Genomic DNA, 24,172 nt, shown 5'->3' with positions numbered 1-24,172 from the left:
AGTAGATTTACATTAAAAATAGGTTTACATTACCCAGCTTATTTTAAATAAAGAGCTAGGGTTTGTCCTTTCGCTTGATCATCTCCCTATCATCATTTTTAACAAGCACTGATGAGGTCCGCTCATGGAGGATATTGAGGAATCCATGCCATTGAGGGTAGGAGAACTAAGTCAGGTAACCATTTGAATATGCTTGACCTGGAAGAGAAGACTCTCACAGGGTCAGTACCACGGGGTCTTGATACATGCACTTCACATCTTCGAAGACCTGTATGTGGAACAAAGTACTGCTGAATAATTCTCTATGCTTTCCAAGCTATGGTTGGTTATAGCAAGCTATCAACTACAGTAATAACAGAAAGTAGCTTTGAACTGAGCAACATATGACACTTCCAGTCACTGTAATCCTTCTTGAGAGTGTTTCTTGTGGGCGAGTGAGCTCACCATCACTGGAGCTATGCAAGTCTGTGCTGGTGACTATGTAAAAAGAAGCAATACCTGTGGTTAAACATGAATGGTATTATTCAAAATGAGCACTGCCTATTACTTTACATGGTAATATACAATACCATGTAATTTTAAGAAGCCACATGGTCACCATTTCTCTTCTCTCTATTAGGCATTTATTGAGCACATCCACCCCTGACAGGCCATCTGCTAATCACTGGAAATGTTTTGATCGGTTAGTCATATTCTGCACCACTGAGGACCTCCCACCTCAGTGGGAATGTCATACACAATCATAAGAAACCCTGATCTGTGGACTTAGAAACACAGAGTGAAGCAAGTGACCTAAAAGTAGGGTTTATTTTGACTAGGGAAAACAAGTAAAATCACCTGAAAGAGATAAGACTTGTATCGGTCCCTAAGAATATGCTGCTGTTGAGTGGTAGACACGCAGACTACATCAGTCAGGGCCTTGCAGAAAACACATGGCTAATTCAACAAAATGATGGGGAGAGGGGACTATTTTGAAGAAGATGTTATTTCCATAGTCTCAGTTTAGTACAACCAACAAAAACTAGCCCTGTACTCCAGCACAGTCAACCATGGGAAGTCCTTTCCACTCACGGCATCTAGGCACACAAGTAGAGCGTATTTAAAGAGCCCGAAGGTAATGGGTGTATAAGGAGAGTTTCCCTGCAGCAGCTGTGGCCCTCTGCAGAGGGAAACAGCCAGCTTACAGCCTCACGGCTAGCAGAGAACCAAAAGAGTGTGTTCTGTGTTGTCTTTCTCTTCTGCCTTCTAGTTTCCCACCAGTGCCTCCCGTTATGTGCATCAAACCATAAGACATAAGACAAAGAATATCAGTGGTACAATACATTAAAGTCAGTCTTTTAAGGGTGTAAGGCAGGAAGAAATGCATCTGACTGAGTAAATAGAAGATTCCAGGGCACAGAGAAAGCAAAGGACATGCAAAGGAAAGGGCTTAAGCAAGAACACAAAGAAAGCTAACAAAGGGCATGAGAAGGATGTACAGAATAAAGAGTCAAACAGTACAGCTGGGATCCACACCACAAGCAGGAAGATCTTCAGTTTATCTCATGGAACACTTTAACAGCAGATTCAGTCTTCCCTCTCTCTCCTTTCCCTCATCTCTTCCCAGCTTCCCATCCCTTTCTAATTTCCTATTTCTTTTTTGTTTTAATAAATGCTTGTTGAATCCTCTTCTGTGCTGGCTCATTCACTGCCCATTAGACGCTCACAACGCAATGGGTAAAACAGAGAAGTACATACCCCATTGCAAACACTGATGTGAAGGAAGTGCCCGCATTACCCGCCAGGAGAAGCAGTCTGTGTGAGCAATAAAAGCCCTTCAATGAAAGTAACCAATTAGAAAAAGTATTTCAGACGAGCCTTGGTGATCCCCTGCAGTGGCGGAGTTGAGCCAGGCAGGCAGAACTTCATCCGTAGCCATTAGAGATGTCTGTATGCACTTCACATGCCCTTTCATAGAAGAAATGAAAACCTAGATACTAATAGAAAGTCCTAGTGTCAGGAAATCCTGGGATAGCTGACACTCTGGGATCTGACTATCTTACTGTAAGAGGATATTTCAACAAACCCACTGAGTTCCTGTTTGGACTCCTTCAAAATGCCAGCTTGGGCACTTCAGCTTTGTCTGTGGAGATATATGTTCATTTGGAATAGAATGAACAGAAAAAGCAGAAACTTCCCCTGTCTATATTGTCTCATAAAGAGATTTTTTGTCTTTTATTATTATTATTATCATTACTATTATTAATATTTGAAATGCAAAAAATGGCCTTTCCTGAAGCTAGGCTTTGGGGTTTTGATGTTTTTGTCTTGTGGGATTTATTGCTGAAGTTGTGGGCTACCAAGTCAATGCTACTAGAAGTCTCTAAAAAGGGCTGTGATAAGTCTTCTTTAAAAAGATTTATTTATTTATTTAGAAAGTTAAAATTACACACAAAGAAGGAAAGACAGCGATCATCCATTTGCTGACTCATTTCCCTAGAGGGGTACAACCAGGGCTGAGCCAGACTAAAGCTGGGAGGTCGCAGCTTCACTGGTCTCCCACATGGGTGACTGGTGCCCTTCCAGGTAGATCTTTTCCCCTCCCCACCACATGCACACACCCATACATTGCTCTTCCAAGTCCATTAGCAGGAAGCTGGATTGAAAGTGGAGAAACCAGGACATGAACTAGTGCTCATACGGGATGCCAGCATGTCAGTTAGCAGCTTAACCCACAAGCCACACGCCACTCCTATAAGTCTTAAAGTCATTTCTGTCTTCCTAACAGCTCTGCCAGCAGCTACAAGTCTCCTCGGTATCTTTCTCTGCTGCCCCTCAAAGCCATTTAAGTGATTTGTCTTAGTGGGGTCTCCCCCTTTTTTCCTTGGATTATTTCACAGAAAGTGTACTTCATACTCCTCAGATGCTGATAAATCTGAAAAAGCTGCATGGAATTGGACTCAGAGTTAAAAGGAGCAAATGAGGGCCCAACATGCTGATTCCATGGCTACATCCTCTCCTTGCAGGTGTTGGGATTCCATATGGAAGCAGTTCATGTCCTAGCTCCAATTCACATCCAGCTCCTTGCTGGGGACCTGGGAAAGCAGTAGAGGATGATCCAAAGTCTTAAGACCCTGAACCTCCAAGGGATACCCAAGGCAATTAAGTAATGCCTGGCTCCTGGCTTCGAACTGGCTCAGCTCCGGCTATGGCAGCCACATTGGGAGTGAATCAGCAGACAGAAGATCTTTCTGTCTCTTCTCCGTAATTCTGATCTGCCTTTCCCATAAAAATAAATAAATCTTTTAAAAAGGGAGGGGTGGATAGATGAGGATTCCATCTTCCTCCTGTTGTAGAGGAGAGACTATCCAATCAAGAGAGGCCAGCACTGATGCTGGCTGCACAGCAAGATGGAGGCCATGCTGAGCTAAAGCTCACCTCTATCTCCCATTAGTCCTGGTGCATGTCAACTCCATGTTCATTGCCTAAATATCTTAGAAGCTGGTATTAGGAACTTGGCCTGGTAAAGCTTAGTATTTTCATATCCTTAAACATCAACCACACTTTTTAAGACAAGTGAGTATCCAGAGCACCATGCTAATGCTACAGGGTTCCGGGATTCCAGAGCTTTTGTCTTCAGGGACTTTGTATAATATGGTTTAATGGAATTTTGTAGTAGTCATTCAAGACATGGCAAGAAAGGAGATGACTAATTTCCAAATAAACCACATAAACCGTAAGGTCCACATGCACTGTGGGAAAGATCACTGTCTTTTGTGCAAGTTGAGAGGGGTGTGGTGCTAGAGAAAGAATGCCAACAGGTGTCTACCATCAAGATGCTTTATGCTGATAGAGAAGAATTGCATGTGCAAATCAGACATGTGGTGATGTCATGGAAGGAAAGGGCTTGATGTGAGGAAGTGTTGATGGAATACATGCAAGAAGGAAGTTAAGTCTGATTTGAACTTACTGTAAAGAATTAGAGACTGATTTAGAGTGAAAGAATTCGGAGGAAATGGGGTGTAGCTTTGATTTAGTAGTTTCTTAGCTATGCAGTCTTGAATAAGTTTCTTAATCTAACTGAACTTTCATTTCCACATCTATTAAAGGGAATAGTAATAATATCTGACTGTCTGAATCATATATTGTTTTATGTCACTATGAGGATCACATAAAATGATGTCTCAGAAATGATTCTGGGAAGAGTTAACCAGCATACAGATAAAAGATGAAAGGAGCATTTTTTTCCGTAACTTTGGTTATTCTTTTCCAGTAATCATATAAGAGAAATTGCTTGGAATTTTATAATCAAAGTATCAGGGTTTATTTAACGTGACTAATATTCATTAAAGCAATAACAGGAGTCAGACCTGGTGTAGTGAAAAAATTATGTATGCTGGAGACTTACCAGAGTTTGAATCTTGGCTCCACTCTGTATTAGCTGTCTGATCTTGGCATGTTGCTCAGTAAGAGTTGCCGTTTTCTCGTCTGTAAAAATTGGGTGATAACAGCTATCCTGTGGTATGTCATGAAGCTTAAATGGAGTCATCTGCATGAGGCACTTGATCTGGTGTCTGGCACGTAGTAGGTGCTGGAGAAAAATGCCCTCCCTTAGTACATGCGCACGTGGATGTCATCACCTCCCTGTCAGCATTGTTTTATGAAACTGCCTTTCTTCGAGCTTCTAGAAAAGGACTGGACGAAACTGCAGAATACACAATAAGAACATTTACCATGATTACATTCATTCCTAAAATACTAGCCTTTGTTTTTCCGTTAGGGCTGGTCATAGAATAAGCATTTTTAAATAAAGAGCACATAGCATATCAAACACATGGAGTTTGCTCACTAGTTTATTTTTAAACTGACCTACATGTCTAATCATGTTAGAGGACTTGTTTCCTCATGGAACCATCCCAGGCACTGTTGGGATTAATCACAATAAAGGATGGACCAGTTTAGTTACTGTCACTGGAGTTTTTGATCCTCTTCAGCCCTCATATCTGCTTGAGTATTAGTACACAAACATACATATCCAAGCATGCTTTTCCATGTGGTTCAATTTCCTCAGAGATTGTGGTTTTCCTTTACATATTTTTTCCTGAACAAAGTACGCTTTAACTCATATGTTCTAGCCATGGACCTTGTGCACATGCCACTTTGGCCTTTGAGACATTTTGTGCTGCTCAAATGTGGATTTTTAAAAATTATTTATTCATATTGAAATGGTATATTGTAAATCTGTAAGATAGGAGAGAAAAAGGGAAAGATCTTCCATCCTCTGATTCATTCCCAAAGTGGCCACAACAGCCGACGCTAAGCCAATCCGAAGCTAGGAGGCAGGCATTACTTAATTGCTCTGGGTCTTCCGTGCAGGTGCAGGGTCCTAAGACTTTGGGTCATCCTCCTCTTATTTCCCAGGCTCCCAGCAAGAAGCTGGATGTGAAGTGGAGCTAGCACATGAACTGGTTCCAATATGGGATCCCAGAGTTTTAAGGGGCAGTATTAGCCAATCAAGCCATCACACCAGACCCAAGATAGGATAAATTTCAGTAGAGCATGTCATTTCACACAAATCTCATCCTTTGATAACAACTCATTTGCCTCCTCTGTAAAATCTGAGCTAGGTAGTTTAAAGGATTCAGTAAATTAAAGCTGGTCAACCCTTTATAAGAGTACTCAAAATAGAAGTTGTTATTGGCACTGTTGGTTGGAGATCTCTCTTCTTTATGAAATCTTCTCACCTCTTATATGATTGTCTTAGAAATCTCAGGAACTTCTCAGTCACGAACCCATTCAGAAAAAAAAAAAAATCCCTGGACTGGAGCAAGACAAAGATAATCTAATCAATTGCTCTGTTATCAACAACCCATTGATTTAATTCTCACACATTCCCAGCTGTATAAAAGAAGTTAGTTTCCAAGGCCCTGTTGTTTCTAAATGCTAACAGATTCTTTTTTCCAAAGGGTAATCAGAATGGTACATTTAGGATTGTGAATTTACATTAAGAAGCAAAGGTATTTCTGAGATCCCAGGTTGGCCCTTGTTAGGAAAAGTACTAGAAGGCAAATAGGTGTCCAGGAGGTACTCGGGACCACACCAAGCAAGCTTCCTCCAGGTCTGGCACAACTCACATCTTCAAAATTGCCAGGTTGATGTTGAGAACATCTGACGGAAATGCCAAGGAAGCTCACATCAGGCTTACCATCTCATCCTTTGCTAGACCTGCATACCCAGGGCCTGTTCCCTAGATGAATGGGCAAGAGCACTGGGTACCCTTTGCAGGGCCCCATCAGGAGGCAGCTGGGTTTTTTCCAGCCTGAGTTTGGCATGCTCAGCACTCTCCTTTTCCCTTCTCACAATCACCAGTGACACTGACCACTCATGACAGCCTCAGCACTGGGTCAAATGCTCTTCCCCGTGAGGAAACAAAGCCGGTGTGGGTGTGGATGGGGGTGTGTGGGTGGGGTTGAACTGACAGACATCAGTACATTTTGTTTTCGTGAAATTTATTTCCCAAAATCAGTCACAGCTCAGCCTGTTCTTTCAAACTCACCACTGGGCAGTTTTCCATGTCCCGAGAGGAAACCTCCACACCTTCGTCATTACTTTCTGGAAACACAGAAGCTGGTACATTTTCTTACATCTGTGTTTGCATACATGGATCAGGATCATGTTTTCCAGTATGGAGGGGTAGGAACTTGCATTTTCTGTCTTTCTCTTAGCTTCCTTGCTTCTTTCTCTTCTATGTGGTCTGATTTTTAACCTTCTTCTGGTTATGAGTTGAGGATGAGGGAAGCACCATTTCTGTTTCAAACTACTGATGTTTGAGATTCCAATCTTAGCAGGCAACCAGATACAGCTCTGAGATGTGAGTTTGACTTCTGACAACTGGATTTTATTTTTCTTTGTGTAACAAAGGACAATGGTAGCTGTATCTCCACAGATGCAGAAAGTATCTCAGAATCTTACAGAGGGTAAAGGATAACAGAGCAATCCCTTCCCATGAGGATTCATGATGGGAAAACAGTTTGTGATTTGGCCAAGCATAAGAAAGTCACTAAATTCTTCCAGTCACCTAATGGCTAGCATGGAAGATGTCACTACCCTCCCCTTACTTCAGATTCTTCATTCACAAAATGGCAGAATTTGAATTCTGCTCCTATTCAGTATTTCTCAAATCAGACAATGTTAATCCAGGTCCAGAGCCTAAGGGAACTAGGGCTAGAATACCAGTGGAGAATGCAGTCTACTTAAAAGGAACAAATAATTATCTCCGCATTATCTCTGGAGATACCCAGAGAAATAACAGAGCCCCTTCCTTCAGAGGATTTGCTAGTCCATATATCTGAGTAGGTACAGTGTGTTCAGTGTAGCAATGAAGAAAGAAATGTGCTCTGTGCCAAACTGGGGAAAAAATGGCCATGTTCACGTCACTGAAGTCCCATAAGCAATCTGATGATGGTACCCTGCACTTGAAAAGTCTGCCTGTCTGCTATTTTCATTTCCCTGGAGCCTTGAACGTGCCATCCTAGTCACAAAAAATCAATCTGAATTAAACTCCACTTTCAATAGTCTGACATACAGTGTCATAGTTTCCATTGCCATGTCTGCGCACTGGAAGTCATTGATTGCCACATGACTCTCCAAGAGCTATCTCCATATTAGCCCGAGAAAGTCAGAAGAACTTATAACTTGGGAAAGATCATGCAGAAACCTACACCTACTGCAATGACTGTACTGCACTAATTAAAATGTTTCTATTTGATTTTTAAGTTTGGTGATTATGGTAGAAACTATGACCTAGGTTAAAATCCAGGAGTTTCAACATTTTGATACATTTGATCATGATGCTATTCTTGATCAATTCTTCTCACGCTTAGTGTTATTTTGCTGGTGTTATATGACCTACATGTTTGAAATTGTGACCAAACTATAGTCACCCACAATGCCTTATGATTATTACCATTTATAAAATAGACACAGTTTGCTTTTGCTTAATTGTGCTTGCTCCATAAAGTAGGCTATGGGACTGTCAGTGAGCCATGTATATTGTGTTTGATTTGGGTCTGATCAGTTGTATTGTTTAGCAATTGTGGTTTGGATGCTCCGTGAAAGAAGTGAAGTTGTGAGAAGAGAATACTGTAGACCCTTGCATGCCATGATTTTGTTATGAATGGCATATGATTGTCACATGAAAACTTGAAAACACAAGTCACATTTGTTATTGAATTTTTTTATTTAGCAGGAGGTTCCTCATATCTCAATGACTGCTCTGAAAACAAACTGAATGTCTGAGGCTTTCAAAACAGATATTGTAGAACCCCAAGCAAAGATATTAAGGAAGTGATTGTTAACTCAAAAGTTTGTGATTGCATATGTGCGTGTGTGTGTGTGTGTGTGTCAGACAGAGAGAGAGAGAGAGAGAGAGAGAGAGAGAGAGAGAGAGAGAGAGATCCTATCAACTACATGCCGGGAAAGTACAAGGTGGTAGAAGGACAATGTTGAAGATTGCACTGAGCAGGTGGTTTTGCCTTTCAGCATTTCTTGCACAACGATAAGTTGGATAAGTGTTGTTTGCGAGAAGTGCAAGGTGTTGAGGGACCATAGAGAATGACTACCTGACTCAGATATAATGGGTCAGAGTCCTGAAGGATGAGTCGTCTTACCCAAATGAGTATGACTGAGCACATCAGGAACCAGACGTTCTGACACTTTGCTTTTGCCCCAGCACCCTCTAAAATGCTAATGCGAAAAATAGCAGCAAATTATTTTCTAGTAAATTGTCATCATCCTAAAATAGGTTCCTGTGTTTGGACATTATTTTATTGCTTCCTTTAAAATAGTTCTGAAGCATTTTTATGATTTGAGAGACATTATACATAGTGACTCTTTTCCCCTTTGAGTGTTTTTTGGTTGTTGTTGCTCCTCAAAATTAAATATTTCTACTCACTTCCACCTCAAGGTTTGTTTTTGTTGCTTTAGTGAAGGGTATGAGGTATCTCCTTCTTGTTGAATCCCTCCCTCCCCTTCTCTAATACAATACTCAAGATCTTCTGTCCCAGCCATCACCTGGTCCCTATTTATGAAGAGCTACAGACTCATGATCTTACTAAGTATTAGCCCTCAAGTGATTCAGCAAAGGACACAACCTTGAAAGATACATCTTCTGCTGGCTTTCCAGTGGCAATAAGGAAGCTTTGATGTGCAAGGTCTGAGTCTGACAAAGGCTATCTGCCATGGCATACCAAATTGGAAATCGCATGCATCGTTTCAGCACCCCTCACTCCCACCCCCACTAAATCTAAACTCTCCCTATGCATGAATGCCACTTACCTGTTGGATATTCTTTTTTTATTAATATTTAGCATTATATGACAGTTTCATAGGCTCTGGGAATCCCCCCACCCCTCCCCCTCCCCTCCCCCCTGGTGGATTCCTCCTGTTGGATATTCTTAATGACACAGTGAATGTCTTCTCTACTTTCCTACCTCCTATAGACCATCTCTGATTCCTCTAGAAACTTCTTTGCAATACACTCACTAGATCACTTTATTTTCTTCTATAAAATCGACCAGGATGTGCTGGTTTTCTTCTTTACTATCTAGTATGAATGACCCTTCTTACTGTCACCCTTGCTGACCCAGCTGGAACATTTTGTACAGTTACTCACACGGTTTCCAAATGCACAGCCCTTCTAAGTGGGAACTTGAAGTTTCTCTGTCCTCATGCTCTTCGAGGTCTGTGGGATTTATCTAACTTCTGCTGTGTTCCTAGGTTTCCTCACTTAGTACTCAGCCATAGTGTATTTTATAAAACATCAGCTGAATAATGTCATCACTGAATATTGACATCAGAATTGAGACCTCCTCTGTCACAACACTTACTGTTAGAGAATACAGGAGACTATCAGCAAAAGTATACTGTCTGCAGCATCCATTGGACCAGGGGTTATTGGGGTTATATTTTATGCTATATCTGATTTCTGACACATAAAGTAAAAAGGATCTTGGAAAACTGGTGCCCCCTTCACTAACCCTGGCTTCTATACTTATGAATTGGTCTGTAGAGCTTCAAAGATGTAATACAAGTATAAAAAATCACTTTAACAGCACTATTACATAATAAGCTTTTGTAAATGGTAAATATTTTTTAATATTGTCACACTGTTGTGATTTGTTATAGTTTGTAGTTTGTCATTAAATACTTGTTGCACTGCTTTCACAAAGATTTGTAATTCTTTGGTGATTTAGAGCATTGCTGTTGATATTTGTGTGCCGACTTTCTAGTTAATAGAATCACAATAAATGCTGATGAATGGAAACAGAAAAATAATTATGAATGATTTGTGGGAAAGACGGAGTTATGAAGAAAGGTAGGAAATAACGCAGGAAGGATAAAGGGAAGAAAAAAGGATGAAAGATGGAAAAATTATAAGAATGACTTATCCAATAAATAAAAAAAGAACAATCAATTTTCCGTTGATCTTTTTTTGGTATTGTCGCATAGTTCTTGCCCGTGTGTTAAGCTTCCATAGACAAGCTGTTTCAGAAATCAGACATTCAGGATTCCAAGAATGTAACCATCTCTCCGAGCAAATTTTTTGGGTGTCTTTTATAGAGAGTAGAGGCAGATTTAGGCATTTCATAAAATGAAGCTAAGCAAGAGCCTGAAATCCAGATCATTAGGACCCTTGGGATAAAACACAAAATTTAGGTTTTTGTACTGGTCACAGCTTGGAGGAAGCTTATTACTTGAAACAAGGATATAGAGGCAATAAACATTCTGAGGTTTATCTTGCTTTAATGACTTGTCCTGAGTGGCTTTGATCTTTATATTTGATAATCATTTTCAAATGGTCTAGTGTGTTCTGAAAATGGAGTTGTGCTTTGTGGACTTGAGAGCCTCTTTAGGAATGACAAGCTACAATCAGAATTTGGAAATGGATAATATAGGCAGACTTGTTCCAGGAGCTGCAGAGACAGGACAACTCCCTGTGAATAGAAGATAAAAACATGGGTCGAAAAGAAGACTAGAGAATCCAAGACACTGGGGTCTCAAATCAGCTTTCTGTAACTCCATGAGGAAACTTAAAAAAAAAGATGCATTTTGGAGATTTGTCATGAGTAAGATGCTTTCCTAATCATGCTAATCATGCATTCCCTTTTGATGGTTTTATATCCCAGCTAGGCTGGATCTTATAGTCTGCATTTTTAGATGGGATAAAAAGACAGATAGATACTCACTTAGCCAAAGCCATAGAGCCACTTAGTGGAAGAGGGAACATCAGTTTGGTTCTTAAATGACATTGCACTGGATTTTCAGAATTGTCACAGCCGGGAAACGGCCCACTCTCAATCAGTGTCTAAGTCAAACAAACCCTTCTCAAATGAAAGCATGCACACATGACCAACAACACACCCGTGGCTACCCTTCACTCATCAAAAATCCAGGGTGTGAGATTTTGCTGTAACATCCTCACTTCTGTATTAAGGAAATAGCTGAATGGAGACCTACTTTGGGTAAAAATAGAAATAGTCTTGTCAGTCTTGACCTGAACTTACTGTGAGCCCTACCTCCAGCCAAACTTCTGTAACATGGGAGAGACAGTGCATTATGCTTTTAGAATTGAGAAACCACGGACCTTCCCACACTTTTCCGCATGATTTCATTTAAGAGATTTGTTGTTGTTATTGTTGTACATTTTGAATGTGGTTCCCTTTTACTTCTCTTTCAATAAAACAGGCCCTGACAGCCCTCTCATTCAGATTATTACAGAGTTGTACCATCTCAGGCCAATGCATTTAGGAAATATGTTGTTGGCACTCACCAGCGAGTGAGATGCATAAAGAAAATATTCTAATGACAGTTGAGTTGAAAGAGCTTTGATCTCCCTCCAGAACTGCACTCATGGCTTTGAAATGCAGTTTTGGCAAGAGGGTAAAGTCTGGGCGCCTTGGCAATCAGGGCTGGGCCCCCTGAAACAGACATTCCAGGGGACCCACAGCCTCCAAAGTGGAATCCAGGTGCATGGGTTGCACAGGATGAAAAGAGATACTGAGGTACTACACGTGAGAGGCAGATCTGGGAGGAGGATCTGAATTAGAAGGAACATTACAGGCTAGCTTAGCATTTCCCAAACTGGGTTGTGCTGTTATCAGATTTTTGGCAAAGGTGAATGTGAGGAGAGGATTGAGGACTGTGGGCAAATATATTTGGGATCACTTAATGAACTATCTGTCTTACTCTAATTTTACATGTTTAAGACTCTAAAAGTTTTTACAATTAACAAAATATGTATTTAACATTGTTTAACGCGGCATGTCCTCAACCCATCTAACTTGGATGCTTTCGTCCTTTAAATGCTCATCTGCTTTTTAGTCTTCCATTGCCAGTGTGACCTGAAGAACACTGCAGTCAGTGTTCACAGCTCTTGAACTGATAGGATCTTGAGTTGCAGTACAGGCAGTAGAGTGTTGTGGGAAGTGTCCAGATATCCAGGTAACACAGGCTCTGTGCTGCCATGTTTGGTGGGGATTTCCACTTTTTCCACAGGTAGCTCCTTAACCTCTGCCTCTTGCACTCATCCATATCCATCAGAAGGAAACAGTGACTTCACTAATAGATACAAAAGTGCTGTGCTGCGCAGTTCACATGGTTACAGAAGTTTAGCATCATTCCCTACCTGTGCCTCTTATTGAGTATCAGTCCTGGATTGTTTCATCTTGTTTGAAAATTTTAGAGAGTGAGAGTTGCTCAGTATTTGCCAATCGGTGACAGATTCCTTCAAGGAAACTTTTAAGGGATAAAATTTGAAGTCCATATTCTAATGGGGAAGACAGGTGCTTGAACTTCAAGTAAAACACAGAACAGGAGTGATGCTTAGCCTGGCAGTTAAGTATGCAGCATCACACATCAAACTGCCTGTGCTCTGTCGTCAGCTCCTAGATCCTGATCCCTGCCCCATGCCAGTGCAGAACCAAGGACTCAGTAGTGATAGTTCAAGTAGTTCTGTCCCTATAACATACATGAGAGACGTGGTCTGCATTCTTAAATGCCAGCTTCAACCCATCCCAGTCCTAGCTATTGCAGACAATAGGAAGTCAAGCCACACAAGGGAAGCTCTCTCAGTTTTTCTGTCTCTCTCACTGTATGATTTTTTCTGTCCCACAAGTAAATACATAATCTTAAGACGCCACAAAGCAGAGTACTAGAATTAAAAGTCAGGGCACAAGGTGAGAGAACTCATTTTTAGCTACAGGTTATGAAGAATTTGCATTGCTAATAATTATTGCACAAGAAGCAATGCTCTGTAAATAACCTACAGAAGGTGGCAAGTGCTTTCTCAGTAACAGCCACTATGTTACACACATGTCTGCTTGACTGCCAGCCTCCTAACACCCCCCAAGAAATGGTCAGCACCACCCTTGTCTCACAGTCACGTGGTCTTGAAAGGATACACAGAGAGTATCCAGTCGAAGCTGGACATTGCAGGAATGGTTAGATTTTAAAACCCTGCAATTCAGGAAGAGAGACTGCAAGGCAGGCAAGGGAAACTAAGGGAGATATTTAGCAAAAGGGCATCACTAGGGAAACCTGGGCCTTCTCAGGGGCAGGAAACCATAAGACCTCCAGCGCTTTACATTTCAGGAAAAGGAAAGTTGGATGATGGATTAGAGTCACCAAAAGCTGAGACCTGCACAACCATGTGGAGGCAGACTGTCAGTTTAGATTCTATCACAATAGCAGGAAAGCAGTCTAGGCTAGAAAGAGAGACTCGCATTTTCTCTTGTGTGCTGATGCTGCTGAACTGTCTCTTCAAATTCTGCTGGCTTCCCCGTGAGCTCAGATTCAGAGGTATAAGCAACTTGTCCATAAATTCAGATCTGTCTGTCCCACTCTGAATAGTATTGATACATAAATTAATAATCCTACAATACTTTGAATTTAGATCGATTTTTCTGGGAGTGGGTGGATGATCAATGAGTTTCTAAAATAAATTGAGCCAATTTACAACGTATATGAAGGTACTTCAAAAGTTCATGGACAGGGACCTGCGGCGTGGCCTAGCGGCTTAAGTCCTCGCCTTGAACGCCCCGGGATCCCATATGGGTGCCAGTTCTAATCCCAAGAGCTCCACTTCCCATCCAACTCCCTGCTTGTGGCCTGGGAAAGCAGTCGAGGACGGCCCAAAGCTTGGGACCCTGCACCCGTGTGGGAGACCCGGAAGAGGTTCCTGGTTCCCAGCTTCGGATTGGCGCAGAACTGGCCGTTGCGCGTACTTGGGGAGTGAATCATCGGACAGAAGATCTTCCTCTCTGTCTCTCCTCCTCTCTGTATATCTGACTTTGTAAAGAAAATAAATAAATCTTTTTAAAATGTTCATGGACAATGAAAGTAAAAACCTTTCATTTGGGGCTCGGCACCGTGATCTAGCAGCTGAAGTCCTCACCTTGAAAGAGCCGGCATCCCATAAGGGCGCTGGTTCTAATCCCGGCAGATCCAGCTCCTTGTTTGTAACCTGGGAAAGTAGTTGAAGACAACCCAAAGCCTTGGGACCCTGCACCCGTGTGGGAGACCCGGTAGAACTCCTGGCTCCTGGCTTTGGATTGGCACAGCACTGGTCATTGTGGTCACTTAGGGAGTGAATCAACAAACGGAAGATCTTCCTCTCTGTCTCTGTCTCTCTCTCTCTCTCTCTCTCTCTCTCTCTCTCTCTCTCTCTGCATATATATATATGACTTTGTAATAAAAAGAAATAAATCTTTTTAAAAAGTTTTTGATTTGGTTCAAAAATTTGAAATTTATCCCTGCAAAGGACCTTCAAAAATGTTTGTCACAATTCATATTGTGAAAAAATGGGTTTTGTATTTTTGGCGTCAAAATAAACGTTTCCATTTTCCATGAACTTTATGAAATTCTCTTGTAGACAAACCAAGTGTTCCTACAGTTGCAACGTGAAAATCAAAGGGTGCCAAGCAATGCCTTTCCTTTCCCTATCAATATTCCTGGAAGGCTAGTCTCTTTCTAGGTCTGACATCCTGTACTTCCACCTCCATCCACTGACAAGAGAGGGGAGGAGGAAAAAACATCGCCGTCAAGGGATAAGATAGTGGGAAGAAGGGAAATGCCTACATGGACTCTGGTGTTGAAGATTTTTGCACTTGGGGGACATCCAGCTTGGCTCTGAATTGATGAGAAGACAGCAGCCAGCATAAAGGAAATTTTTAGCCATGGAGCTGGTTTTTTTTTTTATGTCTTTTGGTGGATCGCCCCAGAGAGACGGGGAGGGGAGAGGCCAGTGGGGCCAGGGATCTGGCTAGCCACCGTGAGTCTTCCCCCTTTGGAAAGTGGAGGCTTCCCAAAGAACGAAACAAAACCCACATACAAACCAGGGAGAGGCTCCAACATCCCATATTTCTGCTTTTGGGCTAGGATGAATGCCACCCCCTGAAAAGATTGGCTGCTACAATTAATACTGAATAAACAACCAATTAAAGCCTCTCGCTTGCCCCTACCCCACCCTGCCTCTTCCTCTCACGGAGCCTCGCATTCCAGAGCAACGGGGCAGAAGTGGCTTTCTCTAATAACATTTGTATTCTCTGAGAGAACATTTGATGGAAATGGACAAATTAATTAGAAAATAATAAATAATGTGGAAAGGGATGATCCAAGAAAATCTTGGCTCTCCTGTGTTTTTCTTCTCCTCCCTTGCGTTGTTTCTCTTTTTACCACAGGCTCGGATGAGCTTGTAAATGAGGGTTAAGTTGTTGGAAGAGTTGAAAACATCTAAATTTTCACTTGGCCTTGTCACTAGTTGTGTGATCTCTGAACCCCTGTTCCCTCATCTGTAAGATGGAAATACCTGATAGACATAGCTAAGCAGCGTGTCCTGAAGGTTTTCTCCATGTCAGGCATATTCTAAACACTTTGTGTAGCCATTACTAGCCTAATCCTCGGAAAAACTTCATGTAGCAGATACTGTTATCACCCTTGTACTGTTTCCAAAGCAACTGGGGACAGAAAGTTAAATGAAATACCCACAGTGGTCCAAACTACATGGAGAAATGCAGACTGACTTCAAGCCTTAGACTGTAGCTTGGGAATGTGATAGGTCACCCACTCTACTACATAACTTCAAATGCTGAACAGAAGTGAGAACACATACACTAAGGCCAGAATACCTAGAACAAGGATTAGCACAGAAGGAAGTTTCCAGTATTGGGTTTCTCCTTTCTGTTTTACTTCTCTGACTAAAACTCCTCATAAGGCTTCCAGTGTAAGAAGCTGAATGTGACTTCTTAACGGGAAGAAAGGCTCAACATATGATTTGTGGCCAAGTTGTATAGCTATCCCTGATAGAGTCAGCTCAAGCTAAACACGTCTGCAACCTCCGCTGACTGTGTCAGCAACGCAGGCTAACATTCATGAAAGTATGGAAATATTTGGGATCTTAGTCTTGGGATTTTCTATAAAATATGCATCCAAAAGCACTCTGTACGTATCAGCCTTACCCTACCCATGTTGGGGTAGAAGCGTCAGTGTGTGACCTACAGAGATACCTTGGAAATCACCAGGCAATTGTTAAATAATCCAAACATACTACAAGTACACCGAGGCCTTGTAAATCCACAATTGTTGAAATCAAGATGGGGCACCTAAATGCCTTAACTCTATCTTTCCCAGTTTAAATTCAACCCCATCAATATTTACTGAATGCTTCTCAGATAGGAAGCCCTGAGCTGAGAACTGAATATATATGGATGACTAGGTAACCCTTCCTGACCCACAGACAGCCACAGAAGAGGGGTAAATAGGGGTTGGAATAGAGGATATGAGAGCTGGAGGTGTGCTGGATTCCTGAAGCAGCAATTCCAGAGTATACTCAAAACCATTTTATCAGAGGACAAAGTGTTGAACACAGTTTGAGCAAAGCAAAGAACGTGAAGGAAGACATCAATGGGTATTGTATCATGTTGAGTATAAGAAACCCTGCCTGGTCCCAGAGGAAAGCCCAACAGAGGGTGTAGACAAATTGGGCTGAAGAGCAGTTATAATCTTGTAGGGTGTGATCGAAGCAAATTTAGAGTTGGCTCTCCTACAAGTGGGGATGCCCTTCTGTTACTACAAGAAGGGAGAAAGAGGGAACCATTGTTGGTGGGCACCTTGTATATATCGTGTCAGAACTCGTGGGGAGAAACAATAGAAAACCCCTCACTAACCCAAAGCAAAGGACAGTGTCTCACACTCAATGTTGGTGTTTTCATGAGAGAATCTTATTTCCCAGGGCAATTATTGATTCTTGAGCACATAGCATAGGCAAGTCTTTTTATAGTTCTCTCCCCCACTTTCTCTCTGTCTCTCTTTGCCTCTCTCTCTCTCTCACACACACACACACACACACACACACACACAGACACACACTTAATTCATTTTGAAGAAATGTCAGTCTACAATGGCAGCAACACCAATGCAGTATCCCTCTCTGATCTATTTTACAGATTAAAAAGTAGAGGAGAATGCAGGATCATCTATGGGAAGTATCTTGATATCTGAAAGAAAATAAACTTCCGAGTTAGTCAGTATCAGCCATGAACACCCGTTTCACAACTTTCTGCTTCCTTTAGTAATGTTAGGACACCTGTTACTCACCTTGAGAAAAGAGGAAGAGCCTCTTACGATGTCGATACAGATAGGAAAACAGATCTTTCAGTGCAGTTTTGTATTCTCCAAGTAGGTAGTCCAGGGTCCATGGTGAATTAATTAAAGAAGAGACCAAGGCTAGAAAACATATTTTTGTCGTGGTTTGTGTTCTTGACCTATACTCATATTGTGCTGTCCTGTCAGTATAAAAATATCTTATGGGGCACAAATATTGACTACAGATAAATTGTTGTTCAAAGTTCAAATCAGCTGTTTGTAAGCTGTGATGTTGGCAAGGCTCTTGAATTTTAAGGACTTAATTACCTTGTCTGTGAAATGGGATCATCTTACTTAATATTATCAGGGGAACACAATGAAGTGTAATTTAGAAAGAGATTATCAAAATATCTGGCACATAGCAGCGGCTCTTAAGTACCTGGGGAGTGGAATACCTGTTGTTTGAATAGTACCTTTTGGGGATGATGATGTTAGCAAGGTCTTTTTTTCTATTTCAGAGCCTATTTGGATGTTAATGAGCTGAAGAATATTCTGAGATTGGATGGATCAACACATCTCAATATTTTCTTTGCAAACTCCTCAGAGGAAGAGCTGGCAGGAGTAGCAACTTGGCCATGGGACAAGGAAGCCCTAATGCACTTGGGTGAGTCTTAGGAACTCCTTAAGGAAGAAGCTGAAATAGCACAGTAATGAACTTAGTTGCAGTGATTATCACAAGCCTCATGGTGGTGGAGGTGCTCAATCCATTTATTTAATACTTTTTAGTGAACAAAACTGTGACACTCCTATATCATGGTGGCCAGCAGGAATTTTCTAATAGAAATAGTGCCACATTGTTAACCATTTTTTTAACCAATTGGAAATCTGAGATCCAGAGAAGAACTAGGGCTTATCCAAAATCACAAATAAGTTAGAGAATCGTAATCAAACTCAGCTTTCCAAATCTGCCAATTGATTGCTTTCTCCTTACATCCCATATTTCCCAGTTCATGCAAATATCATCTCAGCCTGGTAAACAACTATGTTTGTATAGTAAGTTGTAGGCAGGCTTGAAACACATCACAAACACAAGAGAATATTTATTTGTGAGAAACCATGTGTCTTCCATGTTCCACTCAATGACAGCACCAGGAACTCTCCTTAACACTAAAATTAACTCATATCCATAAACAAAACATAGGTTTATCCAAATGAATCACCAAAGGTCAAAATGACAGGTTTATGAACTAGAGAGCCTCTAAACAGTGGAGTTCTTTAATTTTGATTTTTCCATGCGCTCTTTCAGTCCATGGCTATATGTAGACATGTAAGTTTTTTACTTGTGTGTAGTTCAGTTCGTAATATTGGAGCAATTTTGTGTTCTCTTTTCCCACTATTGTGCTATCTCATTTTTCCATGTTGCAGAAGTCTTAGAATTACATACCATGCAACTTTTTCCATTTGAAGTAATAATGAAAAACATCCCTTTGGGTTATTTTCATCTCTCCAAAGAGATTTTTAATAATCATATAATATTCCATTGAACTAGGGCTCTACAATTCATGTAACCATTTTGTCCTCGGTGGAATGTTCTCATTATTTACAACAAAGAGTAGTGATGGCTCAGTGAACATCTTCATCTAGAATGTTAGGACTCAGCAGTGTCAGTGTTGGATGTGCTCTCAGATCCGCTTCGTCTGCAGGGATGCATCCAGACGTCAGCCACCGCTCTAAATCTATGATATTCTGGAGATAAGATTCTCTGCCATTTCCAGTTATGGAAGCTATGCAAATCAAATCAGACTTTGCTCCTCCAGACTTCTCTCATTTCTCACCTGTGTCTCAGGAAAGAAGGCAGTTTTGTTTGTGTTTGATTGCTTTTATAAAGACAGACACAAAGATAAATATCTAGGGTCCAGCGCAGTAATCTAGTGGCTAAAGTCCCTGTCTTGTACACACTTGGATCCCATACGGGAGCCGGTTCTGGTCCCGGTGGCCTTACTTCCCATCCAGCTCCCTGCCTGTGACCTGGGAAAGCAGTCGAGGATGGCCCAAAACCTTGGGACCCTGCGCCTGCGTGGGAGACCTGGAAGAAGCTCCTGGCTCCTGATCAGCTCAGTTCCAGCCCTTGCAGCCACTCTTTCTCTCTGTCTCTCCTCCTCTGTGTATATCTGACTTTCCAATAAATAATAAATAAATCTTAAAAAAATAAGATAAGTATCTAGTTGTTATCGTGTGGTGGTATCTGTTCTTTAAGAGACATTTATGAATGCCTAGAGACATTTTTTGTTGCTACAGATGGGAGAATGCTACTGGCATCTAGTGGATAAAAACCAGTGATGCTGCTAACTTTCGTACAATGGACACAGCAAAGAATTAGGCCCAAGTTGAGAGATGACATAGATGGCGGATGGGTAGCTAGAGAGATTGACACAGACAGAGGTTGAGCAGCAGAGAATGTGAAACTCGGGCAAACTTGAAGATGATCAGTTTATGTCACGTGGGAATCATGCTAAATAAAAGCCCACATGCATGATAGTACTCAGGTATGACTTCACTTAACAGCACAGCCTTAAGCAAGTCTGTTCCCCTTATCCCCTAACTCCCCCTTCCCTTTTTCCCCCAAAAACCAAAGTTTCTCAAAATAAGCAGGTTGGATTAGATGGCCTCCTAGGATCCTTATCGGCTCTGAAATTCTATCCTGTTGGAAAAGCAACCAAAATTGCCACGATCAGAATCTGAGAAGAGTTGATCAGCAGGTTTCTAGGATTAGAGAAAAATATTCCTGATAATTCCATAAATTTCAGAGACTGGCACAGGACCAGGAATACGAGAGGCTAGAAATCCATAACATGTTATAGTATTTCAGGATGATGTCAGGTTCAAGCTATTTCATCTTTTAAGAGAAACAGTGAAACAGCACTCAAGTGCAGAGTTAAACTCTGTGGAAAGGGGTGAGTTAGGAAAGGACCAGTAAAATAAACAGTGCCAGCCTATACATCCATCCTGGAATCTTAACATTATCCCTGAAAGGGGGAACAACTGGGACCTCTCCCCTGTGCCCTCATAGAGAGACTGAATGTCACGGGCATACTGTAGCTGTCGTGCTTGCCAAGTCCATATCCCAAGATCACAAGAGCAAGACAAAGCAGGAGAATTGCAACACATGTCAGGTTTGTTATGGCTTATATCCGAACTGTTTCCTCCCCTTCCATGGCAATGTTGATCAGATGCAATTCTGCAGCAGCCGCAATCAAACATACATTTTCTCCCTCTTTTCCTATTGCCATGCTGTGATCCATGAAAAAAGCATTGGGTGGGAAGGAGATTATGTTTTGTATTATGATTGACAGAAAATAATTGAGAAAGATTTCCTGTCTCAATTATTCTTCCTCCCTGCCTCTGCCTCCCACTTCTCACACCCACACATGTGTGCACGGGCACACACACACACACACACACACACACACGCACACATCTTTACCTTTGAGTTAGAAGACTCTGGGCAATTCAGAATTAATAGATTTGCGATCCCCTTGACCGAGCAAGCTAATCCCCTTGACTTTACATTCTAAAATATAAGTTCCTCCATCCCCATCCAGATCAATGAGGCACTGTTCCCTCACAATTCCTTTATAAGCTGCTGTCCACGCTAAGCCCCTAGTTACACGGTTTTCACAACTGAGGTATAGCATTTCCTTAAGTATATTTGAATTTTAAAATTTAACTGTCTTCTGCCAGCCTGCATGTGTCTCATCAGTGCTTAAATGAACATGGAACAGATATTTCCTCATTTTTTATTTTAAAAATTGTTGTCAAAACTTTTCATTAATTTTTTTAAGCAGATGTCATGTGATTTGTAGATACAAGGATAAGTACAAGACCCAATGTGATGGCTCGATTGACTAATTCTCCCCTGGGACTCCAATATGGGCTCCAATTTGTGTCCCAGCTGCTCCAGTTTCTTTCCAGCTTCCTGTTTATGGCCCATGAGAGCAGTCTAGAATGGCCCAAAACCTTGGAACCCTGTACCCCAGTGGAAGACCAGGAAGAATCTCCTGGCACTTAAGTTTAGATCAGCTCAGCTCCAACCATTGTGGCCATTTGAGGAGTGAACCAGCAGATGGAAAATCTTTCTCTCTGTCTCTTGTTCTCTGTGTAAATATGACTTTGCAGTAAAAATAAATGAATCTTTAAACACACACATGCACACATGCACAATAAGGGACCTTCTGTTTCTCTTTATGTCCTCCTGAATTCTATTCTATCCAATTCTATTAGCTAAGCAATGCTCAGCATTCTGGGGTGTGCCATTTAGACCATTGCTTCTCAAATGAAAATGGACAGAAAAGTCATCCAAGACTCTGCTTAAAATAGATCGTAATGGGCCTGGCATGATAGCCTAGTGGCTAAAGTCCGCAACTTGCCTGTGCCTGGATCCCATATGACCACCAATTCTTACCCCGGCTGCTCCACTTCCCTTCCAGCTCCCTGCTTATAGCCTGGGAAAACAGTCACGGATGGCCCAAAGCCTTAGGAACCTGTACCCAGAATTTCCTGGCTTCAGATCAGCTCAGCTCCGTCTGTGTGGCCACCTGGGGAGTAAGCCAGCAGATGGAAGATCTTTCTCTCTTTCTCTCCTTCCTCTGTAAATCTAACTGTCCAATAAAAATAAACAAATCGTATTAAAAAAAAAAAAAAGATAGAAGCAGCAATGCCCAAGAGAACTGTGATTCCCCAGGTCTGGGAAGTGACCTGAGATTGTGAAATCTGGTGAGAATTACCATGTGATATTTAAGCTGCTTGCTCTTTGGAAGGCCAGGCGCTATTCTGGATGCTTACATGTGATTATTTAGCCCTGAAACATGGTTTATATTAGTCAGCATTTAGGCAATATTCATCAAGTGTAATGAATACTACACTCCAGCCCTTGTAGTAGCCATTAGTAGTAGAATACAGATTAAGATTCTTGGCTTTGGAACCCAAAGAGCTGTCCTCAAATTCTAGCTCCGCACTTACTCTTCATCGTGGCTCGGTTACTTTGCCTCTCTATGAATCAGTACCTCTCCTATTGAATTTTGAGATGGTAACAATGGTTTTATCTATATGATACCCAACACTGGGCTTGAAGAGTCACAAAAATTGCTGAAGAAACTGTAACTTTGATGAACACTGTTAACATGTAGTCTTGGCCTTAAAACATGCTCATACAGTAGCAAACATGAAGACAATGTGATTTAGAGGTGATATTAACTCAATACTTGTCACAGTAGTAATGGAGGCAAAATAAGAACTCTACCAAGACATCTAAGCTTTAAGGTTTCATTTACCCAGAACAGGCAGAATGTTTGCAAACTAGGGCCAGCCTTACTTTCTAAGGAAAAGATTGAGGTAGAAGGATTTATCACCCCAGAAATCTAAGTCTAAGGATGTCTCTTCCTTTAAAGAGCTTGACGTTTTCATCTCCTTAGAAATGGGTATTTTTAATCTTTGAAAAGTAGAGGAATTGCACAAAATGACTTTTGAAACTCCTTTCTGCACTGATAATACTTGATTTCATGTCATGGGTTATGAATCCAAAAAGAAGACACCTGTTATTTTGGGGGGCACTACTTCTTCATCTTGAACTGCTTCGGAGATTCTTCTACCAGGAAGCAGAAGCACCCAGTTAGCCTAACACTCTGGTTTCCTCTTGTAGGTGGCATTGTCTTGAACCCTGCTTTCTACGGCATTCCTGGGCACACCAACACCATGATCCATGAGATCGGGCACAGCTTGGGTCTCTACCACACCTTCCGAGGGATCTCAGAGATCCAGTCCTGCAGTGACCCCTGCATGGAGACAGAGCCCTCCTTTGAAACCGGAGATCTCTGCAATGACACCAACCCAGCCCCTAAACATAAGTTCTGCGGTGATCCCATGCCAGGAAATGACACGTGTGGCTTCCATAGCTTCTTTAACACCCCGTACAACAACTTCATGAGCTACGCAGGTAAGACCCTATGCTCCATATATTTGCTGGTGCTGTATGCCTACTGCAGGCTACAGTCCTGCTTCAAAAACGCCTTGAACAAGTTGTCTACTATCTAAAACCAGAAGAGTTGTCATCCTTCATTTCAGAATAATATTGTTTTCCTGGGAATTTTAGAGGTTAGCGGACGATGTTTTTTATCTCAAAGCTCACCCAGAAGACCTCACTTTAGGAGGATGGCTGGGACTAAAATCCAGAAAACCCAGGCAGATGATCACACTCTGCCACTGGGGGACCTTGCACCCACGAGTCATCACTTCCTTGGATCATTTTTCATAAGAAAATCCAATCTTTGAATTTGATCTCCTAGGTAACCTTTTTTACAGCTGGATTTTTCTAAGCTGGCCATTATTGAACCATTTTTTAATTAACTCAGATCTCCCTCACATAAACATGAGATCGCTACCCTTTCATTTCATCTTTTTTTATTTTTCAGAAGAAATGTGCTTTTCATTTTGCAAATATCAAATCATTACATGAGACTGGGCATACTGTTTCCCTAACTGCATGTATCTATATTAG

The 24,172-nt window shown here is 41.5% G+C and overlaps 1 protein-coding gene across 1 annotated transcript in view; it reads left to right on the top strand.

Annotated features, from left to right (window-relative positions):
* The window catches only part of PAPPA (pappalysin 1), a 246,820-nt gene that overhangs the window by 39,326 nt on the left and 183,322 nt on the right, over positions 1-24,172 (top strand). Inside the window, exons 3-4 of the mRNA XM_036496589.2 lie at positions 18,138-18,283; positions 23,318-23,611. Of these exons, the coding sequence (XP_036352482.2) occupies positions 18,138-18,283; positions 23,318-23,611 (440 nt within the window). The remainder of the gene's footprint in view (positions 1-18,137; positions 18,284-23,317; positions 23,612-24,172) is intronic.

Source organism: Ochotona princeps, chromosome 14 (genome assembly GCF_030435755.1).
Source record: "Ochotona princeps isolate mOchPri1 chromosome 14, mOchPri1.hap1, whole genome shotgun sequence".
NCBI lineage: Eukaryota > Metazoa > Chordata > Mammalia > Lagomorpha > Ochotonidae > Ochotona > Ochotona princeps.
The sequence above is the reverse complement of the archived record's forward strand: the minus strand, read 5'-3'. Positions and strand labels throughout refer to the sequence as shown.